Below are 20,500 nucleotides of genomic sequence, written 5' to 3' on the forward strand. Positions count from 1 at the left end.
GCTGATGACACCCAAATCTATTTCTCCATGTCAACTTCATCAAGAAATGGCCTAACTTCCCTAAATGTCTGCCTGGAGGCAGTAAGGGGCTGGATGAAAGAGAACAAATAGACTGAATCCAAGCAAGACGGAGGTAATTATTGTGGGAGGCAGAGACTTAGGAAGTGGTTTAGATCTGCCTGTTCTGGATGGGGTTGCACTCCCCTGGAAAGAGCAGGTATGTAATCTGGGAGTACTTCTGGACCCAAACCTCTCCCTGATTTTTCAAGTTGAGGCAGTGTCCAGGAGTGCTTTTTATCAGTTTTGGCTGATTCACTATGTCCATTTCTGGAGATAAACAATCTGAAAAATAGTGGTGCATATGCTGGTAACATCCAGACTTGACTACTGCAATGCGCTCCACGTTGGGCTACCTTTGTACGCAGTTCAGAAACTGCAGTTAGTATAGAATTCATCAGCCAGGTTCGTCTCTGGGCTTGCCCAAAGAGATCATATTACACCCATTTTAAAAGAACTACACTGGCTGTCAATAAGTTTCTGGGTGAAATACAAAGTGCTGGTTATTACCTATAAAGCTTTAAACGGTTTGGGTCCGAGGTATTTAAGACAGCGCCTCCTTCTTCATCAACCTCACTGCCTGTTAAGATCATCTGGGGAGGTGTGGTTGCAATTGCCACTGGCTCAGTTGGTGGTGACCCGAAACCAGACCTTTTCTAGAGTTGCCTCGGGACTCTGGAACGCACTTCCTAACAAAATTAGAGTTTCCCCTTCTCTGAATGTTTTTAAGAAGGACCTAAAAACATACCTGTTTAGTTAGGCTTTTAGTTCATAATTTTAAAGCTTTCATTTTAGAGTTTTTATTGTATTTTAGATTGTTTTAATCACATTAATGTTTTAATGGTTTTATATTGTGAACTAGGGATGTGCAGACCGGTTTGAGTTCGAAGCGGTTTGGTTCGAAGGTTTGAACTCGGACCAGACAGGGCTATGGGTTTGCCCTTCTGGTCTGATTTAGAACCGAACTCAAACTGGTTTGAATCGAACCGGTTTGAATGCGCTATGGAGTGCCTAGGGTCTGTTTTTGCTGTGTACTGTGTCTGTCCTCCATTTTGAGTGTCATTGTTTACTTTTGCTCCTTCTGGCCTCCATTTTGTGAGCCTACTTTTCAGACTTTGCATTGGCTGGGCTATTTATCCTTTGATTGGCCAGAATGAGTCTTGCACTCTGGTAAGCTGTTGACTATGCTACTTTTTGAGAGCTGGCACCCTGTTGGCTGGCTGCACAGCATCTTTTGATGTCCCCATCCCTAGGTGGTTTTAAATAGGGCCTCCTTTATTTTGCAATGCATTTGGGTGTGGGGAGGGATATTTTGTGATGTGTTGTTGTTATGTTGTTTGAGCTTGCAGAAATTGTTGCTTCTTTTGCAGGTTTTTGGGTTTTTTTTGCAGGTCCCCCCCCCCCCCGCCCCAGGCTGCTATTATTATTGTTGACTGCTTTATTGTATTGCTTGCTTGCTTTGGGTGGAGTGGGTGGGTTTTGTTAAAGGGGTCATGTAAAATAGGCTAGGCTTAGCAATAGCAAATAAATCATTACCCCCAGAAATTTAAGATACACTTTTCACTAAAGAAGGGTTTTTTAAAATTATTTTTAGGTTCCCCAAGCTTTGACTCCATCCCTCTTCCTTGTAGGTGCTCATTAATCACCCCCCCCATTCTCTTTCCCCACAAAAAAAAGCTTCCCCCCTCAACTCCTCCACCTAGTTAGGGTAGCTGCCTGTGTGCCACCACCCAGGGTGCCACCACCCAGGGTGCCACCACCCAGGGTGCCACCACCCAGGGTGCCACCACCCAGGGTGCCACCACCCAGGGTGCCACCACCCAGGGTGCCACCACCCAGGGTGCCACCACCCAGGGTGCCACCACCCAGGGTGCCACCACCCAGGGTGCCACCACCCAGGGTGCCACCCCTTTTTAAAAAATTTCACTCCCCTCCACAATTGGCTTTTTCCACCCAAAATAAAAGGTTCCCCTCCTCAACTGGCCTTTCCCCCCTCCGCTAAAAGTCTTCCCTTCCCCCAAATTGGCTCTTTCCCTCAAAAATCTCTCCCTCCCAATTAATTGGCATTTCCCTCCCTTCTTTTAAACTATTTTTTTTTACCCTTCCCGGCCTTTCTCCTAAAGTCTCCCACCACCTTTAGTATGTCTGAGCAACACGAGTGCTGTGTTCAGGCCAGACTTCACAGAAGGTTGCCAGGCAGAGGTGGAAGAGGCCAGGGGCAGGCTGTGCCTGTGGCTGTGGGGCAGAGAGGGAGAGGATGCAGGGACAAGCCTGATGATACCCCAGTCCTCCCCATTGAGGAATTCTTTGCCCCAGCTGAGGGGTTTGTGCACAGGCGCAGGCTGGACTTCCCCCAGCCTGCTGCTGGCACCGGCCGAGGCAGAGGCACTAGGGCTGTGGCAGGTCCCTCGGCGCCAGGTGCTGCTGGTGCACCACCAGTGGTGGTGGAGGAGACTGGTGGTGTGGGGGAGCAGGCAGAGGGCAGAGAGGATGTTACAGCTGGCAGCGATGCAGCCAGATTCTCTCTCCCTCTTGGAGCCCTCCCCCCAATCATTTCACCATTCAGTGGCGCCCCCTCATGAAGCCCAGGCAGTCGTGGCGGTGTCCAGTGGTGGGTCCTCCCACTCTGGTTCCGATGAGGAAGGGTCTGCTGTGGAGAGGCCTGCCTTTCCTCTGCCACTGCCAGTGGAGCCGGGCCCTTCCTCTTCCACGCAGGGTGGAAGGGGGTTGGGTGACAGCAGTGGGCAGGCAACAGTAGCAGCCCAGAAGCAAGAGGCCGAAGACGGCGCCCAGGACGCAGGAGGCCAAGGGCAGTGGTGTCTGGTGGCATTTTGAGGTGCCTGAAAATGCCCCGAACCATGCCCCGAACCGCTGTGTCCACTGCAGGGTGCAGGTCAGTCAGGGCAAGGATCCCAAGTGGCTGGGTACGATGCCCATGTGGAGACACATGGATCGTCATCACCCAGCTCTCCTTGGCCCAGCTGGCAGCACTAGTGCACCTGGTGCTCCTGCCACTAGGGCGGACAAGGGCAGTGTGCCTGCGCCAGCCAAAAAGCAGGCTACACTGCCAGTCCAGCAGTGGACACAGGTGTCAGGCAATAAGCGTACTGTTCATGTGGACCATCATCACCTCACTCACCTCATAGGGGAGATGATTTCCACTGATGACCAGCCATTTCAGGTGGTCGAGAACTCCAGCTTCCGCCGGATTCTTCAGTACCTGGCTCCCGACGACAAAATCCCCTCAAGAACCACGTTCAGCTGGAACATGGTCCCCTCCCTGAACCGCCGGTGCAGGGAGCTTGTGTCAGCCAGGCTGCGTGCATCCCCGGCTGGCACCAGCGTGCATTTCACGACTGACTTCTGGACCAGTGTCAGTGGGATGCACGCTGCTTTCCTGGCCCTCACTGCCCACTAGTGGGGCCCGGAGAGAAAGGGGACATCCGTGGGCACTGCCTCTGGCTCCAGCGAGTCTCCTGCTGCACTATGGCACAGGTGGGCCATTCTGCACGTGGAGATGATGGTCATGAGGTACACCATGGACGAGGTGGCAGCCATACTCGACCGCCAGATAGAGGAGTGGATTGGCGGGTGTCCACACCTCTCCCAGGGCTTCATTGTCACTGACAATGGGTCCAATGTTACCACCGCTGTCATGGGCTGTGTGAACATACAGTGTATGGCACACACGCTCCATCTGGCTGTCAGGGACGCCCTCGGCCTTAAGGAGCTGAAGGCATCCCAGGCCCGCCCCCTCCAAGGTCCTGTTGCTGCCACGGCCATGCTTGTCAAGAAGGCTCGCAAGCTGGCCAGCCATTTCCACCGCAGCGAGAAGTCCAGGCGCCTGCTTCGCGCCATCTCATCCCAACGGATGTAGAGACACGGTGGAACTTCACCTTCCTCCTTTTCCAGCACCTGCTGGAGCAGGAGAGAGCCCTTGGCGCCCTGGCAAGGGACGAGTCCTTGGCTATCTGCGACCTCTTGAATGCAGAGTGGAAGCAGATGTCTGAGGCGGTGTTGGCACTTGAGACCTTCCAGCTTGCCACGAAGGCCTTGTGCGGTGACACCACTCCCTTGAGCCAGGTGCTGCCCACAGCTCTGGGTCTGGAGAAGCTGATGGGCGAACTCCAGACTTCTCTGACCACGCCAGAGGGTCGTGCTCTGGCTGGAAGGCTGAAGTCTGAGGTGGCCAAGCGGCTTGTTGGTGAGTTGGGTAGCAGGGAGGAGTATGTCCTCGCTTGTCTCTGCAACCCGACCATCAAGGGCAATGTCATGAGTGCTGGCGACTTGCCCAGGTGGAGGGAAAGTTCAGAAAGTTGGTCCAGAAAGTTAGGGAGGAGGAGGTTGCTAGGACCAGGAGGGTGGCCGTGGTGCGGGTGCGCCTCCCCCCGAGCGACCCACATCCAGCAGAAATGTGGGCGGCCAGGCGGCATCAGCTTGCCCTTCCCAGTCCAGTAGAGTGGCATCTCAGGCAGCGGCACCAACACAGCAGGCACTTCCTCCCACCGCGAAATCCGCCCAGTGGTTTCAGCGGGTGTGCCTTGGCGCCTTGCCTGGTGTGTGGGAGGCTCGACCTGCCAGGCCCTCCAGTGCTGAGCAATGCGTTGCCCAGTACTTGGAGGAATCTGTGGAGGAAGACAGCTCGATGGACCACGCACAGTTCTGGGCGAACTGCCACCAAGTCTGGCCGGACCTGGCGGTGGTTGCTGTGCACCTCCTCTCCTGCCCCCGAACCAGTGTCCAGAGCGAGCGGGTGTTTTCACGTGCCGGGGACATGGTGACACCCTCTCCATCCCGGTTGGACGCTGGTCTGGTGGAGCAGTAGGTCTTCCTTAAGGTCAACCTCCCCTTCTTGGGCTACTCCGAGCTGCAGGTTGAACTGGGTGAGTGATCACTGTGGTTGCCTCATGGTTGGTCTCCCACCTGGCTCATCCTCTGCTCATCCCTCCCCTCCCCACTTCCACCTCTAGCTGAGCTGACGTGACAGATGACTGAGCCATGCCAGCCAAGTTGCAGCGTGCCCACTACTAGTGCTGCGACTGGCCAAACATTTAAACACACACACACCCCGCCCACACAAGAAACCCAATGCTGACCACAAGCCCTTATCTCCACCTGTCAGCATTCTGGGGCCTGGCGTGGGCCACACACCAAAAAGTAACACAGCCCCATAATAATACTAGACTAGCACCGGAAGCGGCGGGTACATGTTCAGTAAATATGTAAATAATATTTTTTTTAAAATGTTATCTTAATCAACCCTCTAAACACATTGAAAATCATACTTGAGAACAAATGATGACTCACAAAAGTATTGATTTTTTAAAAATATGTTATCAAAGAAATCATGTGTGGAGTTGATTTTCATTAAAAAAATTTAATATCTTTTAATGCTGAATGAATTCTCGTGTTGTTGATTATGGTTACTGTTGATGATGACTGATGGAAAAAAACAAATTATAATAATAGAACTTGTCAACACAACATATTGATTGATTGTCTGAAATGGGTTCTTTGGGGGGAGGGGAGGGAATTGGAACTGTGTGTGCTGCTTGTACTTGTCTTGAGAGAAAGGGGTGTGTGTGTGTGTGTGTGCGCGCGCAGGCTGTTTCTGTTGTGTCTGTGTGGATGGATGTTGTTAGTACTGTGTGTGTGTGTGGGTGGATGCTTGCTGTAGTGTGGTGTCTGTCTGTGTCTGCATTTTCCCCTCCCCTCCCTCCCCTCATCCATCTTCATCACCCTTCCACACCCACCTGCCCCTGGTCTGGTAAGCTGATGAGAACTGGTCTCCCACCGAAGCACACATCACATGTGCATATATGTGGCATATGACCTACTCTGAGCTGGACCTCCTCCTACTTCACAGGGTTGTTGTGAGGAGAAACTTAAGTATGTAGTACACTGCTCTGGGCTCCTGGGAGGAAGAGCAGGATATAAATGTAAATAAATAAATACATAAATAAAAATAGTAATAAATAAATCCCTTCTGAAACATCTCCCTTCCTCCCTTCTGCTCTCCTAGCTAGCTAGCAGCACACACACAACACCTGGCCAAACAAACACAAACACGCATGCACTCACACTGGTGCCACCACCTGCCTTGGGCCTCTGGGTCCTAGAGCCAAGATGTGGTGGACCAGACAAAGGCATTTCTTTCCCCAAGCAAGGTAAAAGGCATGCACTGCACACACTGATGAAGACACTGCCTGGACAAGAAAACTAGGGAACCAGCAGGTGAGTGTTGCAATGCTCAATGCTCTGGTCTCCCTGACCTATCACACAGCTCTCAGCTGCACTATGTAGACTCACTGGTGGTTCTTCCCGTAGTTAACTTTCTATCTGTGTTAGAATTTGCCTGCCTGTAATTATGCCCTCCCCTGTTTTTCTTGCGTCGTCACACGGGTTGGCTACTACTGCCATGCACTGTCTAGTTAGGTCTTGTTGGCTTGTGTGGGCAGCAGCAGCTGGCTGTGTGCTATGCTGTGGTGTGATGTTGGTGTAGCACTAGTAGTAGTAGTAGTAGTCTGTGCTTGGTTTTGTTTGGCCTGGCCTGCCTGGACCCCTTCTTGGCTTTTTCAGCTGTAGCGTGTGCAACTGTGCATCCATGATGGAGGAGAGCAGCAGAGAGCAGGTCAGCTTCTGTCTGTGGTGGCCTCAGTGGGCAGGCATTGGGGTGGTGGTTTTTTTGGGCATCAATCCTGCAGGAGCAGCAGAGTAGGTCTGCTTTTTCTCTGTGTGTGCTGTGCTGGCAGGCAGTGGCTTTTTAGATCATTGTCACTGTCAACACTAGTTGGTGGTTTGTGTCATCTTAGTTGCTTGGGTAGGTAAGGTGGACTGACCTGGGTGGTGTTAGGGTGCCCGGATAGGGGCAAAAAAGCTGGGAGGGGCATTGATGGGTGCCCCTAGTATTTTTGGTGAATTTTTGGAGAAAAAAATTTCCCATAGGATATAATGAAGATTTGGGGCAGCCCCAAAGCCCACCTCTGTGGGGTGGCAGCACCCCAAAGTGGGTCTGGGGCCATGGCAGAAATGGCCTCAATCCCTCCCAGACATCCCCAGATTGATAGGAGTGATTTTTTAAAAAAAGATTTCCTAAGGCATTAAATAATATCCCATTGGGATTGATGGCTTCACCTTTCACCCACTGACACACATTCCATGCTTTCCAATGAGATATTATTAATGCCTTAGAAAATCATTTTTTTAAAAAATCACTCCTATCAATCTGGGGATGTCTGGGAGGGATTGAGGCCATTTCTGCCATGGCCTCAGACCCACTTTGGGGTGCTGCCACCCCACATAGGCAGGGTTCGGGGCTGCCCCAAATCTTCAATATAGCCTATGGGATTTCCCCCCCAAAAAATTCACCAAAAATACTAGGGGCAACCAATTGCCTTGGGAATTTGTGGGTGGGGGACGCCCATGGGTGCAAAACACCCACCCCAGCTTTTTGCCCCTAAGTACTCCACAGAGGGAGTTATGGGCAACAATGACAAATATTTTTAAAATTCATAGAAAATCATAGGGATGTCCAATTGCTTTGAGGTTTGGCTAGTAGTTGGCACTCAAGGGTGCCTACCACCCTACCTACTTTATGAGGTTCAAACCAGTTTGAACTGGTTTGAAAATGGTTCAAATTCAAACCGAACAAGGGGGTGGTTCAAGCAAAACCAAAACCGCCCCCCCGGTTCGAATTCGAACTGAACCGGGCAAACTGGTTTTGTGCACATCCCTATTGTGAACTGCCTAGGGACTTTTTTGTATGGCGTGGTATATAAATGTACTAAATAAATAAATAATAAACCAACAATACAGATTTCTATGCTAAGTTATAAAAGAAAGTCAGTATTTCATTTTTTTTCCAAAATTTGAAAAATTTTCAAAATTCAAAATAAATTTTCCCCAAATTCACAATAGGTCAGCCCATGACTTCAACATTTTTTGAACTTTTACATTCATACACCAATCCTTTCACCATGTCAGTAAAATAAAACAACATAAAATAAAATAAATACAATAAAATGCCTTTGCATTCGTCAAAGTAAAAACAAGAAGGCTGCTTTGTTTTGTGATAGGTCATAATCTCTAATATATTAATAAGCTTAATAGCACCTTCAGTCAAAAGAGGAAAAAATGTTGGTAAGGTTTCACTTTTGCATTCACTTTTGCACCACAAGACAGAGGATCTAGTTTTAATGAGGATCATAAGGCTTACCTGAGGTCTTGTTGCCTCTCATCCCATAGACATAGATGTCTTTCACAAAGGCCTGGAGTTCCAAGTCTTCACACACCATCTCTTCACTATCATAATAGATGCCAATAACATCTTTCACAAAGCTGCAGACAGAACAAGGAAAGCTATTAAAGACTTGGCTGTATATTCTTAGCTTAGCCTTGCTCCATAAACACTTTCTGGGTGTGTGCTCAGACACAGACAAAATCATTTTTGTAAAACATGTGTGGTGAATTGGTGGGTAGTGGAAATTTCCATTCTTGACTCAGGTCAGTTAATGAATAAACTGGCTGAACCAGTTTTAAGCAGCTCTTAGCAGCCTTCTCAGTCAATTAGCTCAGGAATGACTCCTATCAGCGATGAGTCATTTCTGCAGAGTACTCAGAGAAGCTGTCTATGAACGATTAATAATCCTTAGCTTTCGAAAGCTAAGAAAGAGATTCTGGACAATCCAGAAGTTCTGGTAGCTTACTGCTGCCACCAAGCACTCTAAGGTTTTCAGAGAATCCAACTGCTGGACTAGAGTGCTTTAGTCCAGTGTTTCCCAACCACCGGTCTGTGGACCTGTGCCGGTTTGCAAAGTGTTGGGTACTGGTACATGAAGCATCACTAATAAAAATCACCCCCCCCCCCAAAAAAAAACCCAATTTGGGGGTGGTAGGGGATCTCTGGAACTCATTTCCAGGCAGCCCTCACTGCTGGATAACGTTCATTTTGCTTGCTCGAAATGAACATTATCCAGCAGTGAGGGCTGCCTGGAAATGAGCTGCAGAGAGCTGCCCAAAATTTAATTGTCCACGTTCGCCTTGAGATGTGTTCTGCACCAGAGAAATCCCCCCTTTCTGGTTTAATAACCAACCCTCTGAGGCTTGTAAAAAGAACAGAGAAAAATACTTTTATTTATTTTCTACAAACTAGTTCCGTCTGAGGCTTTTAGCTTTTTAGATACACTTAAAAATTGTTAACTTTGTTACAAGAATGCTTCAATACTCCTTGCTGGTTCTAAGGCAGCACACTTGGAAATCTTAGATACTTAGTTGCAACAGATATAGTTGCAAAGAACAGAAAATGCAAAGCACCACACAGAAAGCAAAATAAAATCCCTAACACAAAAGTCTGACTAAACAAACCTCTCCCTAGACTAAATTCCCAAAGCCAAAGCCCTGGTTTTTTTCCCCTTGAACTCACCAAACTCCTGATTAGAATCAAGCCTCCTGCAAATCTCTCACCCTGAGAGATTATCCTGCAGCTCCACCATGAGGCACCTGACCTCATGCTAGTCTGCACTCTCTGGCACAACTTCCTTTCTTGTTCCCAGAATTCCCCCCTACAGCTCTCAGGTCCCACCCACCTGATCGACTGATTGGTTGAGCCTTGGAGTTCACCAGCCTGTCAGTCAAGACAAGGGTTCACTTCCTGTTAACTCTTTAGAGAGAGGGGAGACTGATCACTACAACATGTTTCTAGGACTAACTTTCACCATGTCAGTAAAATAAATAAAACTAGCTTAGCCAACACAGAGCATCTGTGTGCTAGTACTTGATTGCTCCCTTCACCCCCTGCCACAGCCCCCCTCACCTCAGAGATCTCTCCATCCTCACCTGAGCCACACTCTTGCTCTTCCTCCTCCATCCTGTTGCTTCACCCCTCTTGATCACTCCTCCATCCCTTTACTCCATCCCCTTCACCCCTCTTGGTTGCAGCTGCTGCATTGCTGGTGCCTACTGGCCAAGCCACAGCCCTCTATCCCCACAGAGCTCCACACCCTCACCCGAGTCCTGCTCCTCCCCAGAGGAGCAGTAGCAGTTGACCGGGCCCTTCCTCACTGTTGCCACCACCATGGCCACTTGTTCCCCTCAGGCCGCTGACAGGCCCAGGCCCATCCCTTGCCTGACTGCCTCCGCCAATGGCCTTGGTAGTCCCAAACAGCAGCAGCGGTTACCTGGGCCCTTCCTTGCTGCCACCACTGCCATGGCTGCTAATTCCTCTCAGGCTGCTCACAGGCCCGGGTCCATCCTTTGCCCTCCCTTCTTTTTTCCTCTCTTTCTCTCTCCTCCACTCGCTCTTCCCCTCTGTCTTTCTTCCTCTCCTTTTTTTCTTGCTCTCTCTCTCTCTCCCTTCCTGAGTTAACAGATCTTGTTCATCTTGTTTCCTCATCTAATACACACAGCTGCAGCCTCCTTCTCCAGAAGAGGCTCTTTCCTCCCTCATGACCCCTCACTTTGCAGACCCCTGCCTGCTATCCATATATATATATTCCTCTCCTCTACAATCAAGAAAATCTTCCAACCAGCCAACCAGTAACAGTTGCATTCAAACTGACCTTAACCATCACAGGCTCCTCCTCCCTGTCTGCATATGGAATCCCCACTTCCCAACCACCACAGTGCCTCAGGCTCCTCCTTCCTATCTGCATATGGAATCCCCACTGCCCAATCAGGTGCTTCTGCTCGCGAACTTGCCACACACGGGATTAGCCATGGGTATGCCTTAGAGAATTATATAGATAGATAAAGCCTTTCTATCTTCCAAAGCAAACAAAGACTGGTTTGTATGGTGATACTCATAATCTCTAATATGTTAATAACAGAATAAACAAATATGTATGATTTACATATTACAATTTTCTGTTTAAAAAAAGAGGGGAAGCCCAATGAGTCCCATGTGCTCCCAACATACACAATTGCGCGTGCACGCACACACACACACCTACCTACAGGCTATCACTCTTGATCTGGGATATTGAGGATTTCCAGAGTTGGTATGGAAACTGGATATTGTGGACCTGCACTGTATATAATTTTCTAATGGGATGAAATTTACTTGGTCTGGTTCCCCATCCTTGGAAGGTATGTGGTTTGGCTCTCTTGCTTATGTTGCTTCTCTGTGGGATACCTGCTGGTTCCTTGTGGCACATTGTGGTCTGGATTGCAAGACTGGTAGTGTGCAGATGCTGCTGTTTTTGTAAAGAGCTTTCTGAAACAGTGTGCTGACTAATATATTATCCTTTTCTGACTCTATTCATTCTTGCCACGGAACTGAGAGCTAGACTATATTTTAAAGATTACTTGAAAATATTATGGAAAATCCATGAAAGAAAGGAGGATTTCTATTGACCCTCTGCAATCTCTCTACCCCTGTTGATCTCTGAAATATCTACTCATCACAAGTGAAAGAACCACACATATCACACCAAATAGGAAGATGGCCCAGTGAATATTAGGCCAATCAAACCATACAACTGGTTTTGAAAGGGAGGTATTTATCTGTTCTCAGAATGGGGCTATTTATTTTATTTTATACATTTTATATCCCGCTCTTCCTTCATGGAGCCCAGAGCGGTGTATTACATACTTAAGTTTATCCTCACAACAACCCTGTGAAGTAGGTTAGGTTGAAAGAGAAGTGACTGGCCCAGAGTCACCCAGCAAGTATCATGGCTCAGTGGGGATTTGAACCTGGGTCTCCCCAGCACTCTAACCACTACACCATGCTGGCTATAAGTCAACCATGAACATACACAAGTTAATGAGAGTGAGAATTACTCCAGGACCTCAGGGAAAATTCACACATTAAATACTTTTTTCCCCCTTGGACACAAGAATTTTGCTCCATTAATGAGAGCAAAAGAAGAGCTCCTTCCACTCACAGAGCAAAAACTTTGAATCCAACTTTGAATCCACCAGCCATACAGATGTTTCACAGGCACAGTATTACATAAGAGGATTTATTTCAAACAGTCCTGTGTCCTACCTCTTTATTGCATCCCACACTTTGATACCATCATCTCGATAGTAGTAGTATGGAACATCCTCACTGCTTTCCATGTGTCTTGTTTTGAATTCTTCGGGGAAGCAGAGGGAGCTGTAAGTCAGGTGCTTCATTGCTCGCTGGACCATCTGCACATGCCCACCTCCTCCAGTAGCATTTGCCTTTGGTACCCAAAACCGCAAGAGATACAACAGCAGATCAGTGATTACTGTATCATGGATATGAGCAATGCAATCAGTTTTTTCTTATTTGCTGTGATTCAACTAGACTTAGAGATGTAATCTAAAATGACAACCTCTGTTCCTGAAACCCATGTATTCAGGATGTGTTTTTGTGACTTATGTTTGCTGTTGCTTCTCAAACATCAGCAACCCCTTCACGCAACCATTTGGGAGTGGATAGGAGCCCAGGTGAGCAGCACACATTTATTTTATTTATGTATCATCTTTATATACTGCCTTATATATATGTATCTGGGTGGTGTACACAATTTAAAACAAGAAATATAAAACAGAGTAAAAACAACAAAAACCATTTCAAAAGAATAAAATATTAAAATATTAAAATAATTTCACAGGATTTTTTAAAAAAACAGGATAAACAGTAAAATTAATATCAGTTAAAGGCATGAGAAAACAGGTGTTTTGAGGGTCTTCCTAAAAGCAATCAGAGATGGAGGTGCTCTTTTGTTGACAGGGAGCATATTCCACAGCCCCAGGGCAGCCACAGAGAAGGCCTGGTCCCGAGTCACCACTAAATGAGCTGGTGGCAACTGTAACCAGAACTCCCCAGATTAATCTATTAATCTATTAAGATTAATAGATGGCAGGGTTCATGACGAAGAAGGCTCTCTCTTAAGTACCCTAGACCCAAGCCCTTGAGAGCTTTATAGGTAATAACCAGCACTTTGTATTTCACCAGTACAATTCTTTTAAAATTGGTGTTATGGGGTCCCATCAGGTTCTCCCAGAGATGAGTCTGGCTGCTGCATTTTGAGCCAATTGTAGTTTCCAGTCTACATACAAAGGCAGCCCCACATAGAGTGCATTACAGTAGCTGAGCCTGGAGGTTACGAGCATATGCACCACTGTTTTAAGGTAATTTACCTCCAGAAATGGACATAGATGACATATCAGCCAAACCTGATACGCTGAGCCAATCCTGATACGCTAGTGGTTCGGGTGTTGGACTAGGACGCTACATGAAACTCACTGGGTGAATCTGGGCCAGTCATGTATCTCTCAGCCTAACCTACCTCACAGGGTTGTTGTGAGGATAAAAATAAGCATGTACTCTGAGCTCCTCGGAGGAAGAGCAGGATATAAATGTAAAAATATAAATAAATAAATAAATAAAATTTAAAAGCACTCCTGGCCACTGCTCAACCTGAGAGAGTTTTGGATCCAGGAGCACTCCCAAGCTATGCACCTGATCTTTCAGGGGGAGTGTAACCCCATCCAGAAGAGGCAAATCTAAACCATCTCCTGGATCCCAACACACACACACCCAGTCAGTAAAGGTAAAGTGTGCTGTCAAGCTGATTTCGACTCCTGGCATGCACAGAGCCCTGTGGTTTTCTTTGGTAGAATACAGGAGGGGTTTACCATTGCCTCCTCCTGCACAGTCTGAGCTGATGCCTTTCAACATCTTCCTATATCGCTGCTGCCTGATATAGTACCAGCGGGAATTCGAACCGGCAACCTTCTGCTTGTTAATCAAGCATTTGCCTGCTGTGCCACTCAGTATCTCCATCTTATTTGGATTCAACTTCCATTTGTTATCCCTTATCCAGCCCATTACTGCTTCCAGTAAGTTATGCCATTTCCTGATGAAGTCAATATGGAGAAATAGATAACACCAAAGCCTTGTAGAATTTCATACTTTAGTTCTCACTTTGCAGAGTAATAGTCTCCAAGTGACACCATATGGAATCTACCAGAGAGGTAGGAACGGAACCATTGTAAAACAGCACCACCCAATCCCCACGGCGGGAGGAGCCAAGATGGCAAAGCCAAGACAGCTCCTGGTGTGAGCTCCACAGCAAAATTTCAAAACTTTCCTCTAACTGGGCTCCCCTTCTATCGGCCTCAATAATTGTTTCTCTACCTTGATTTTAATTGCTTCTGCTTAACAACTGCCTTGGATGTTACTTGGTTCAGTCTCTGGCTCGTTTGTTAATTAGAGAGATCAATGTGTTCTGACTCCCCGAAAACATCATGGGAAGTAAAAACGCAGCAGGAACGCTCGAGCGGACTTGAATCTGAACAGAAAACTTCCTAAGCAGCCTAAGATCGACTCCTTTTTGACTTTCCGATAGACTGTTAGTAGTGATAAAATCACAACAGCTAATAGATTTGAGTGCCTGGAAAATGACCTATCGCTAGATGCTCTTTTTAAGGAAGGTGGAAGTAAAGAGGAAGCTGCAAAGGCTACCAAAACTCCTCTTTTGTGAACTTCAACATCAGAGCCAAGCCATAATGCACTATATTCTGACCTCAGTCAAATAAGAGCTCTGTACAATTTTCCTAAAGACTCTGATGCCACCCCCCTCCTTGCTGAGGCAATTTCTGATGTTTATTTAAAATTTTCAGTCCTAACCTCAGAAACGTTAATATGCCTCTTCCAACGGCTCTCAACTATCACAACAAAATTAGATGACATCAAGACATTGTTGGAAAATAGAGGTAAAGTTCAAACTAGGGGTGAAGCTAAGACAGAGCATGGGAAGACTGCATTAAATACAGAGCCTCCAGTCTTTTTTCCTTCTAAGAGAATCCTTCAGCCAAATCAGATCCTGCTCACAATACATTTAAACTGTATCAATACACAGCGCTGGAATAATAAATCTGCTATTAAACGTTCCCTTGCACAGATCCTCCGTTTCCGATTTAACTCAACTGATTTAATGTTCTATGTCAAAAAGTCAATGAGAAGATCTTATGAAATCAGACTCTTACTCTCGTTTGAACAGCCTTTAATTCCAGCCTCTTTGATTCGAACACGTGATTACTTAAACAGCTTGGAAATTTTCCCTCAGAGTTTTTCATAACCCTGAATATAAAAAGCAGTCAGAAAATCAGCTTTTGCCCTCTAAATGTGTCTCAAGGCTATGAGATAGAACAGCTATGCCTGCACTGCCTGAGAAACAAACTCAAATTAATTGTTGACCTTGATTCTACTTTAAACAACTCTGGCTGCAGGCAAATGGAAGCTATAACACACATAGTTTCACAGATAGAAGGCTCTTTCGCCTCTGTGTGCAATATTGCACTCTTCCTGCTTGACACCCAGCCTATTTTAAGGAAGAGTGAAAGAAATGACTTTGAGGAAGTAAGGAAATTAACATCTCCAGAACAGATGAATACCCCTCACCAAGAGGCTCCTCTCCAGTACACCATCAAGAAGTTGGCTTCTCTCAATTGCAGCCTGAGCCAACCATCCATCCATAGGTGCCCCTTCACCCAAGGAATGCTGACGCTCCAGGAATGCCCTTTGCCTCTGATCCAGATTTTGATGAGATAGTTGCCCTAATGTCCACAGGCTCCTCTGTTGTACCGAGGCAGGAGCCATCTGCCTTACCTGGCACTCATTCCATTAATATTTCAGGATGTGGGTCGTCTGCACTTTTGCCCTCTTTGTTGAACCAAACGTTGCAAGGAGAGACCACTATGGTTCAGCCTATGCCCGGTCTGGGCCTGCCAGGACTGGTGACAACTGAAAATCGTCCTGACACTGACTCCTCTCTGGTGAATCCCATCACAGAGAAAGCCTCCGCTGGTGCTTCAGATTGACATTGTTTGACCCAGCGACCCTTAAAATGTCTGATATGGAATGTCAGACCGAGCTCAGGGGAAATTTAAATATTTTTTTGGGAATTTTCAGGAGAAATTCTGAATATCATATTTCCCCAATGACCTACAGATACCAAATTTTGCACACACAAACCTACCTTTAAAATTAGCTGAATGCACTATTTTTTGCACCAAAATAAGCTCAGGGTGGTGGTTCTTCTTTTGTTTTAAGAAGAAACTTAACCACCATATTTTAATTGTTATCCTTCTCAAGAGATTTAACACTCAATACTCAGATCAATAATTTCAAAACATGCCCCAAGAAAATCAGAACCTCTCTTCCCCCTCCCTTATTTCTTCATCCTTCACCCTTATCTCTTCTTCTTCCTCCTCCTCCCTCTTTCTCATTCCCTTCCTCTACACTTGCTTGCCCAGAGGAAAAAGTGTCATCTTCTGATTGTCTTCTTTGTCACATCTGATTTACTGTGATATAATTAATTTGTCAAAAACAGCCTGCCAGTTTATGAGCAGAGTTAAGGTAACTATCTCTACCATGTGAAAGGGATTTGGACTTATGCCCTTCTGGATTTGGACTTATGCCCTTCTGGATTTGGACTTATGCCCTTCTGGATTTGGACTTATGCCCTTTCCTTTCCAGGCCTATAAAAGTGACGTTAGGATACAAACAAAAGGCAAAACTGTTTCACCTTGTCAAAAAGGCCATATTCACAGATAAGTTGCTCCCGGGCTTTGGTGTTGATGGCTATAGTAAATCGTACATGAGGTATCAGGAGCTGTAAAACAGAAGAGAAACCGCTCAGAATGAAATATTCCTTACAGTGACTGACATCCAGGCTAACTTTACCTGTACCAAAAACTATTTCAACAATTACCTTCCCACTGTGCCTCTAGATAATATGTCCCCTAGGGTTGTGTGACCCTCAGGGAATATTTTCAGGAGGCACAGAGAGAAGGAAAGAACTGGAAAAATTACCCCTTCCTCCACTGCATGTCCAAAACATTTTCAGCACATGCACTGTTAGTGTGGATGTCAACCAATTTTGTGGGTTAGAAAAAAAAATTAAATGAAAAAACATTTTAAAACAAAAAACGTCAGCAATACAATCATAACAAAGAAAACAGTAAGGGAGTATATCACCATTAAATTATAAATTCCAAGAAGTGGTAAACAGTATATATTGTACAAAGCAGTCTGCATTTACATTCAGTTCTGATCTTCTAAAATAAGTTAATTTTATAAGTAGTGCAATGTCCCAAATATGTTTCTACCAATCTGTTAATGAGAGTAGATGTGAACATTTTCAATAAGATGAAATACAGTCTTCAAGTCCACTTTGTAATAAAAGTGGTTGTTTCCTAAGCTGATTATGTCCAACAATATCAGAACCATGCTACCAATTCTTAGTAGAGTCTATGGCTGACAAAATTAGGAAGATTACTCAGAGTAGTCCCATTGAAATTAAAAGGACAAGTTAGGCACTGCCCTAATTTTCGCCTGTGCTTTTAAACAAACTATTTGAAAATTAGTCCCTGCTAACTAAGCAAAGAGGCACCTTTTAAAAGTTATTTTCTTTATTGAGCCAGGGGAAAGCAACTGGCTCTATCAAACCCCAGCACAACATCCCTCCAGTAGCTGTTGCTGGTGTCTATTTTATGTTTCTTTTTAGATTTTGAACACTTTGGGGACAGGGAGTCATTTTTATTTATTTATTTATTTTTCTCTATGTAAGCTTTTTTATCTTTTTATAATTTTCAGTTTTAATTTGAACCTAATTGTTTTTAATCTGACTTTTTTAAAAAATTAATTTTATTACTTGTATCTGTGTCTATCTTATTGTTGTAAGCCGCCCCAGGCAGTATTGCACTGGAGGGGCAGGGAATAAATATTTTAAATATATTAAATAATAAATATGTAAACCACTTGGGGAACTTTTGTTGAAAAGCAGTATATAAATATTCGCAGTAGTAGTATAAGAGAAAAACTTCATAGCAAACTGATGTCACTATGACATGAGATTGCCAGCTATCAAAAATGTGAGATAGAAACCTGCTGCTAATTGTGTCAAAAGCTTTCAACATAGAACATATTGAACTTCAATGGAAATGCAGGTTCTTCATTGGATCATAAAAATACCTAATTTGCTAGTCTGGGCAGTTTAGCAGAGGACTCCATAGAGTTCAAGCCAACTGTACATAGTGGTGCAATCAAAGGGCAAAGGACCCATCAGAGCATATCTATATATTTAATTCTCACCACAAATCCTCCCTCTATCCCAACAAGCAAGCAAGCAAACACAAAATATTTGTGCCAAAAGACCATAACTTACAATTATGGAGACTGCAGAAGGAAACGCTATACCATCTCACTTGAAACATGGAGCTAACATCAGCCTCTCCTCCCTATGCTGTAGCTACCTTCCTCTCTTGCTTTACTGGCCAAAACAGCTGCTACTCAAGCTGTTCCAACTGCTGATTCCTTGGGGATGGCTCAAACCATCAGCACCCCAAGAAGACAAAAAAGGGAGGAGGATGCACATCCTGTGGCAACCAGTATGTGCATTTCCCTCCCTTTTTTGTCTTCTCAGGGTGGCGATGGTTTAAGCCAACCCCAAGGAATCAGCAGCTGAAACAGCTTGAGTAGAAAATGTTTAGCAAAAGAGAAAGGTAGTTACAGTGACAGGAGCTTGACACAAGCATTTAATGTTTGCTTGGTGGGGGCAGGGAGGGGGGATGCACCCCTACTGCCAGGGGGGAAGGGAGCTCATCGGCGGCCGCAGAGCAAGTTTGACCAGCAGCACCCTGACCCCTGGCTGATGTGTGTGCGCTGACACACCCCTGTATATGATGTCATACGTAGGGGTGTGCACGGAAACGCGGAGCTGCGGTCCGGCACTGGGGTGGGGGGTTCCAATAAGGACGGGGGGGGCTTTACTTACCCCTCCCAACAACGGTGCCATATTTTCTGGAGCAATCGGTTGGCAGGATACCTCCCTGCCGCCCGCTTCATTCCCTGCTTGGCTCCTTAAGTATTCAGAATCGGGCGGCAGGATACCTCCCTGCCACCCCCTTCAAAACCCCGCTCAGCTGGCGGCCGCCCCCTTCAAGACCCCTGCTGCACCCAAGCCCCCTGCCACCCCCTTCTTGCCAGTTCCCCATTGCAAAGGGGCGGCAGGATAAATCCCTGCCGCCCCTTTGCCTGCTTGGCTTTTGAGCAGGCAAAGGGGTGGCAAGGAGTTATCCTGCCGCCCGATTCCTTTTAGAAAACGGGCGGCAGGATAACTCCCTGCTGCCCCTTTGCTGTCTTGGCTGCAAATGGCTTCTAAGAAGCCTTTTGCAGCCAAGACGGCAAAGGGGCGGCAGGGAGTTATCCTGCCGCCCCTTTGCAATGGGGAACTGGCAAGAAGGGGGCGGCAGGGGGCTTGGTGGTGGCAGGGGTCTTGAAGGGGGCGGCCGCCAGCCGAGCAGGGTTTTGAAGGGGGCGGCAGGCAGGTATCCTGCCGCCCGATTCTGAATACTTAAGGAGCCAAGCGGGGAATGAAGCGGGCGGCAGGGAGGCATCCTGCCGCCCGATTGCTCCAGAAACTACAGCGCTGTTGTTGGGAGGGATAAGTAAAGCCCCCCCCATCCATATTGGAACCCCCCACCCCATCTTCCCGAACCGAACCACCCCGTGTCCGGACCAGTCCGGAGGCCTTTAGAATGGCCTCCGGACCGGTCCGTGCACATCCCTAGTCATACGTAAAGGGGAGTGGTCACAATTACAAAATGGGCATGCTGCCTATCTGCCTGTACAACAGGCAGATGGGCAATGCACCTGGCACATGGAGAGCTGGGGCAGACGAGGAACACCTGTGGGTCTCTGAAGGTGTGGGTGAAGCAGGTGGGCCCTGGAAGTGCTTGGGACCACAATGGCCAGAGGACACTTGCCCCCCCCCTGCACGGAGACCAGAAACCAAGCCACCACTGAGCAGATGGCTTGGTAAAAGAGGCAGGAGCACATGCGCTTCCACTATGGGTTGTGCCGGGGGGGTGGGTGAGCAGCGGCACAGGCAGCACTCTTGGCAGTAAGAATTTTCAACTATCTCTCTCGCTGCTCCCCCTGCTGCCACCCATTCACAGGGTCCAGCGTCCCCCACCCCTATACTTGTAAAGGGAGATCCTCACCGGATTCCCCTTTACAAGTATTGCTCCTAAATTGGTTCGAATTGAACTGAACGAACTGTTCAAACTGATTCAAATTCAAACCAAATCACATTTTTTTGGTTTTGTACATACCCTCAATGTTCAGCCTGTGGCCCCTCCCCCCAATGGCCCTAGGCTCCCCCGGCCACTCAATTAAATGTACACCCCTGACCTCAACCAACGGGAGGGCATTTTTGTTCTGTCAGGGAAAAGGGAATCTTTAAATAGGTTTTTTAAACAAACTATTTCATGTAGGGGGGGAATTGCAACACTACCCAGTAGTGAGCTGCTTAACGGAGTAATACTGATAAAAATGCTATGAGATTTAAGAGACATTCCTATTGCTACTGAATCTGCCATTTCCAAATGCATCTTTTGGAAGAAGCTCCTTCCGGAAGTATCATTCGGGTACTTAGTATGCATTTTATACCTTTGCTTGTACTTA

General features: G+C 46.7%; 1 protein-coding gene across 4 annotated transcripts in view; it reads right to left on the reverse strand.

Annotated features, from left to right (window-relative positions):
* Positions 1–20,500, reverse strand: part of ALOX5 (arachidonate 5-lipoxygenase) — a 99,307-nt gene that overhangs the window by 10,787 nt on the left and 68,020 nt on the right. For all 4 annotated transcript variants that reach the window (XM_053250030.1, XM_053250028.1, XM_053250031.1 and 1 more), the window contains 3 exons: positions 16,560–16,646; positions 12,044–12,222; positions 8,273–8,394 (listed from right to left, as the gene is read on the reverse strand). In XM_053250030.1, coding sequence (XP_053106005.1) covers positions 8,273–8,394; positions 12,044–12,222; positions 16,560–16,646 — 388 coding nt within the window. The remainder of the gene's footprint in view (positions 1–8,272; positions 8,395–12,043; positions 12,223–16,559; positions 16,647–20,500) is intronic.

Source organism: Hemicordylus capensis, chromosome 4 (assembly GCF_027244095.1).
Source record: "Hemicordylus capensis ecotype Gifberg chromosome 4, rHemCap1.1.pri, whole genome shotgun sequence".
Lineage (NCBI taxonomy): Eukaryota > Metazoa > Chordata > Lepidosauria > Squamata > Cordylidae > Hemicordylus > Hemicordylus capensis.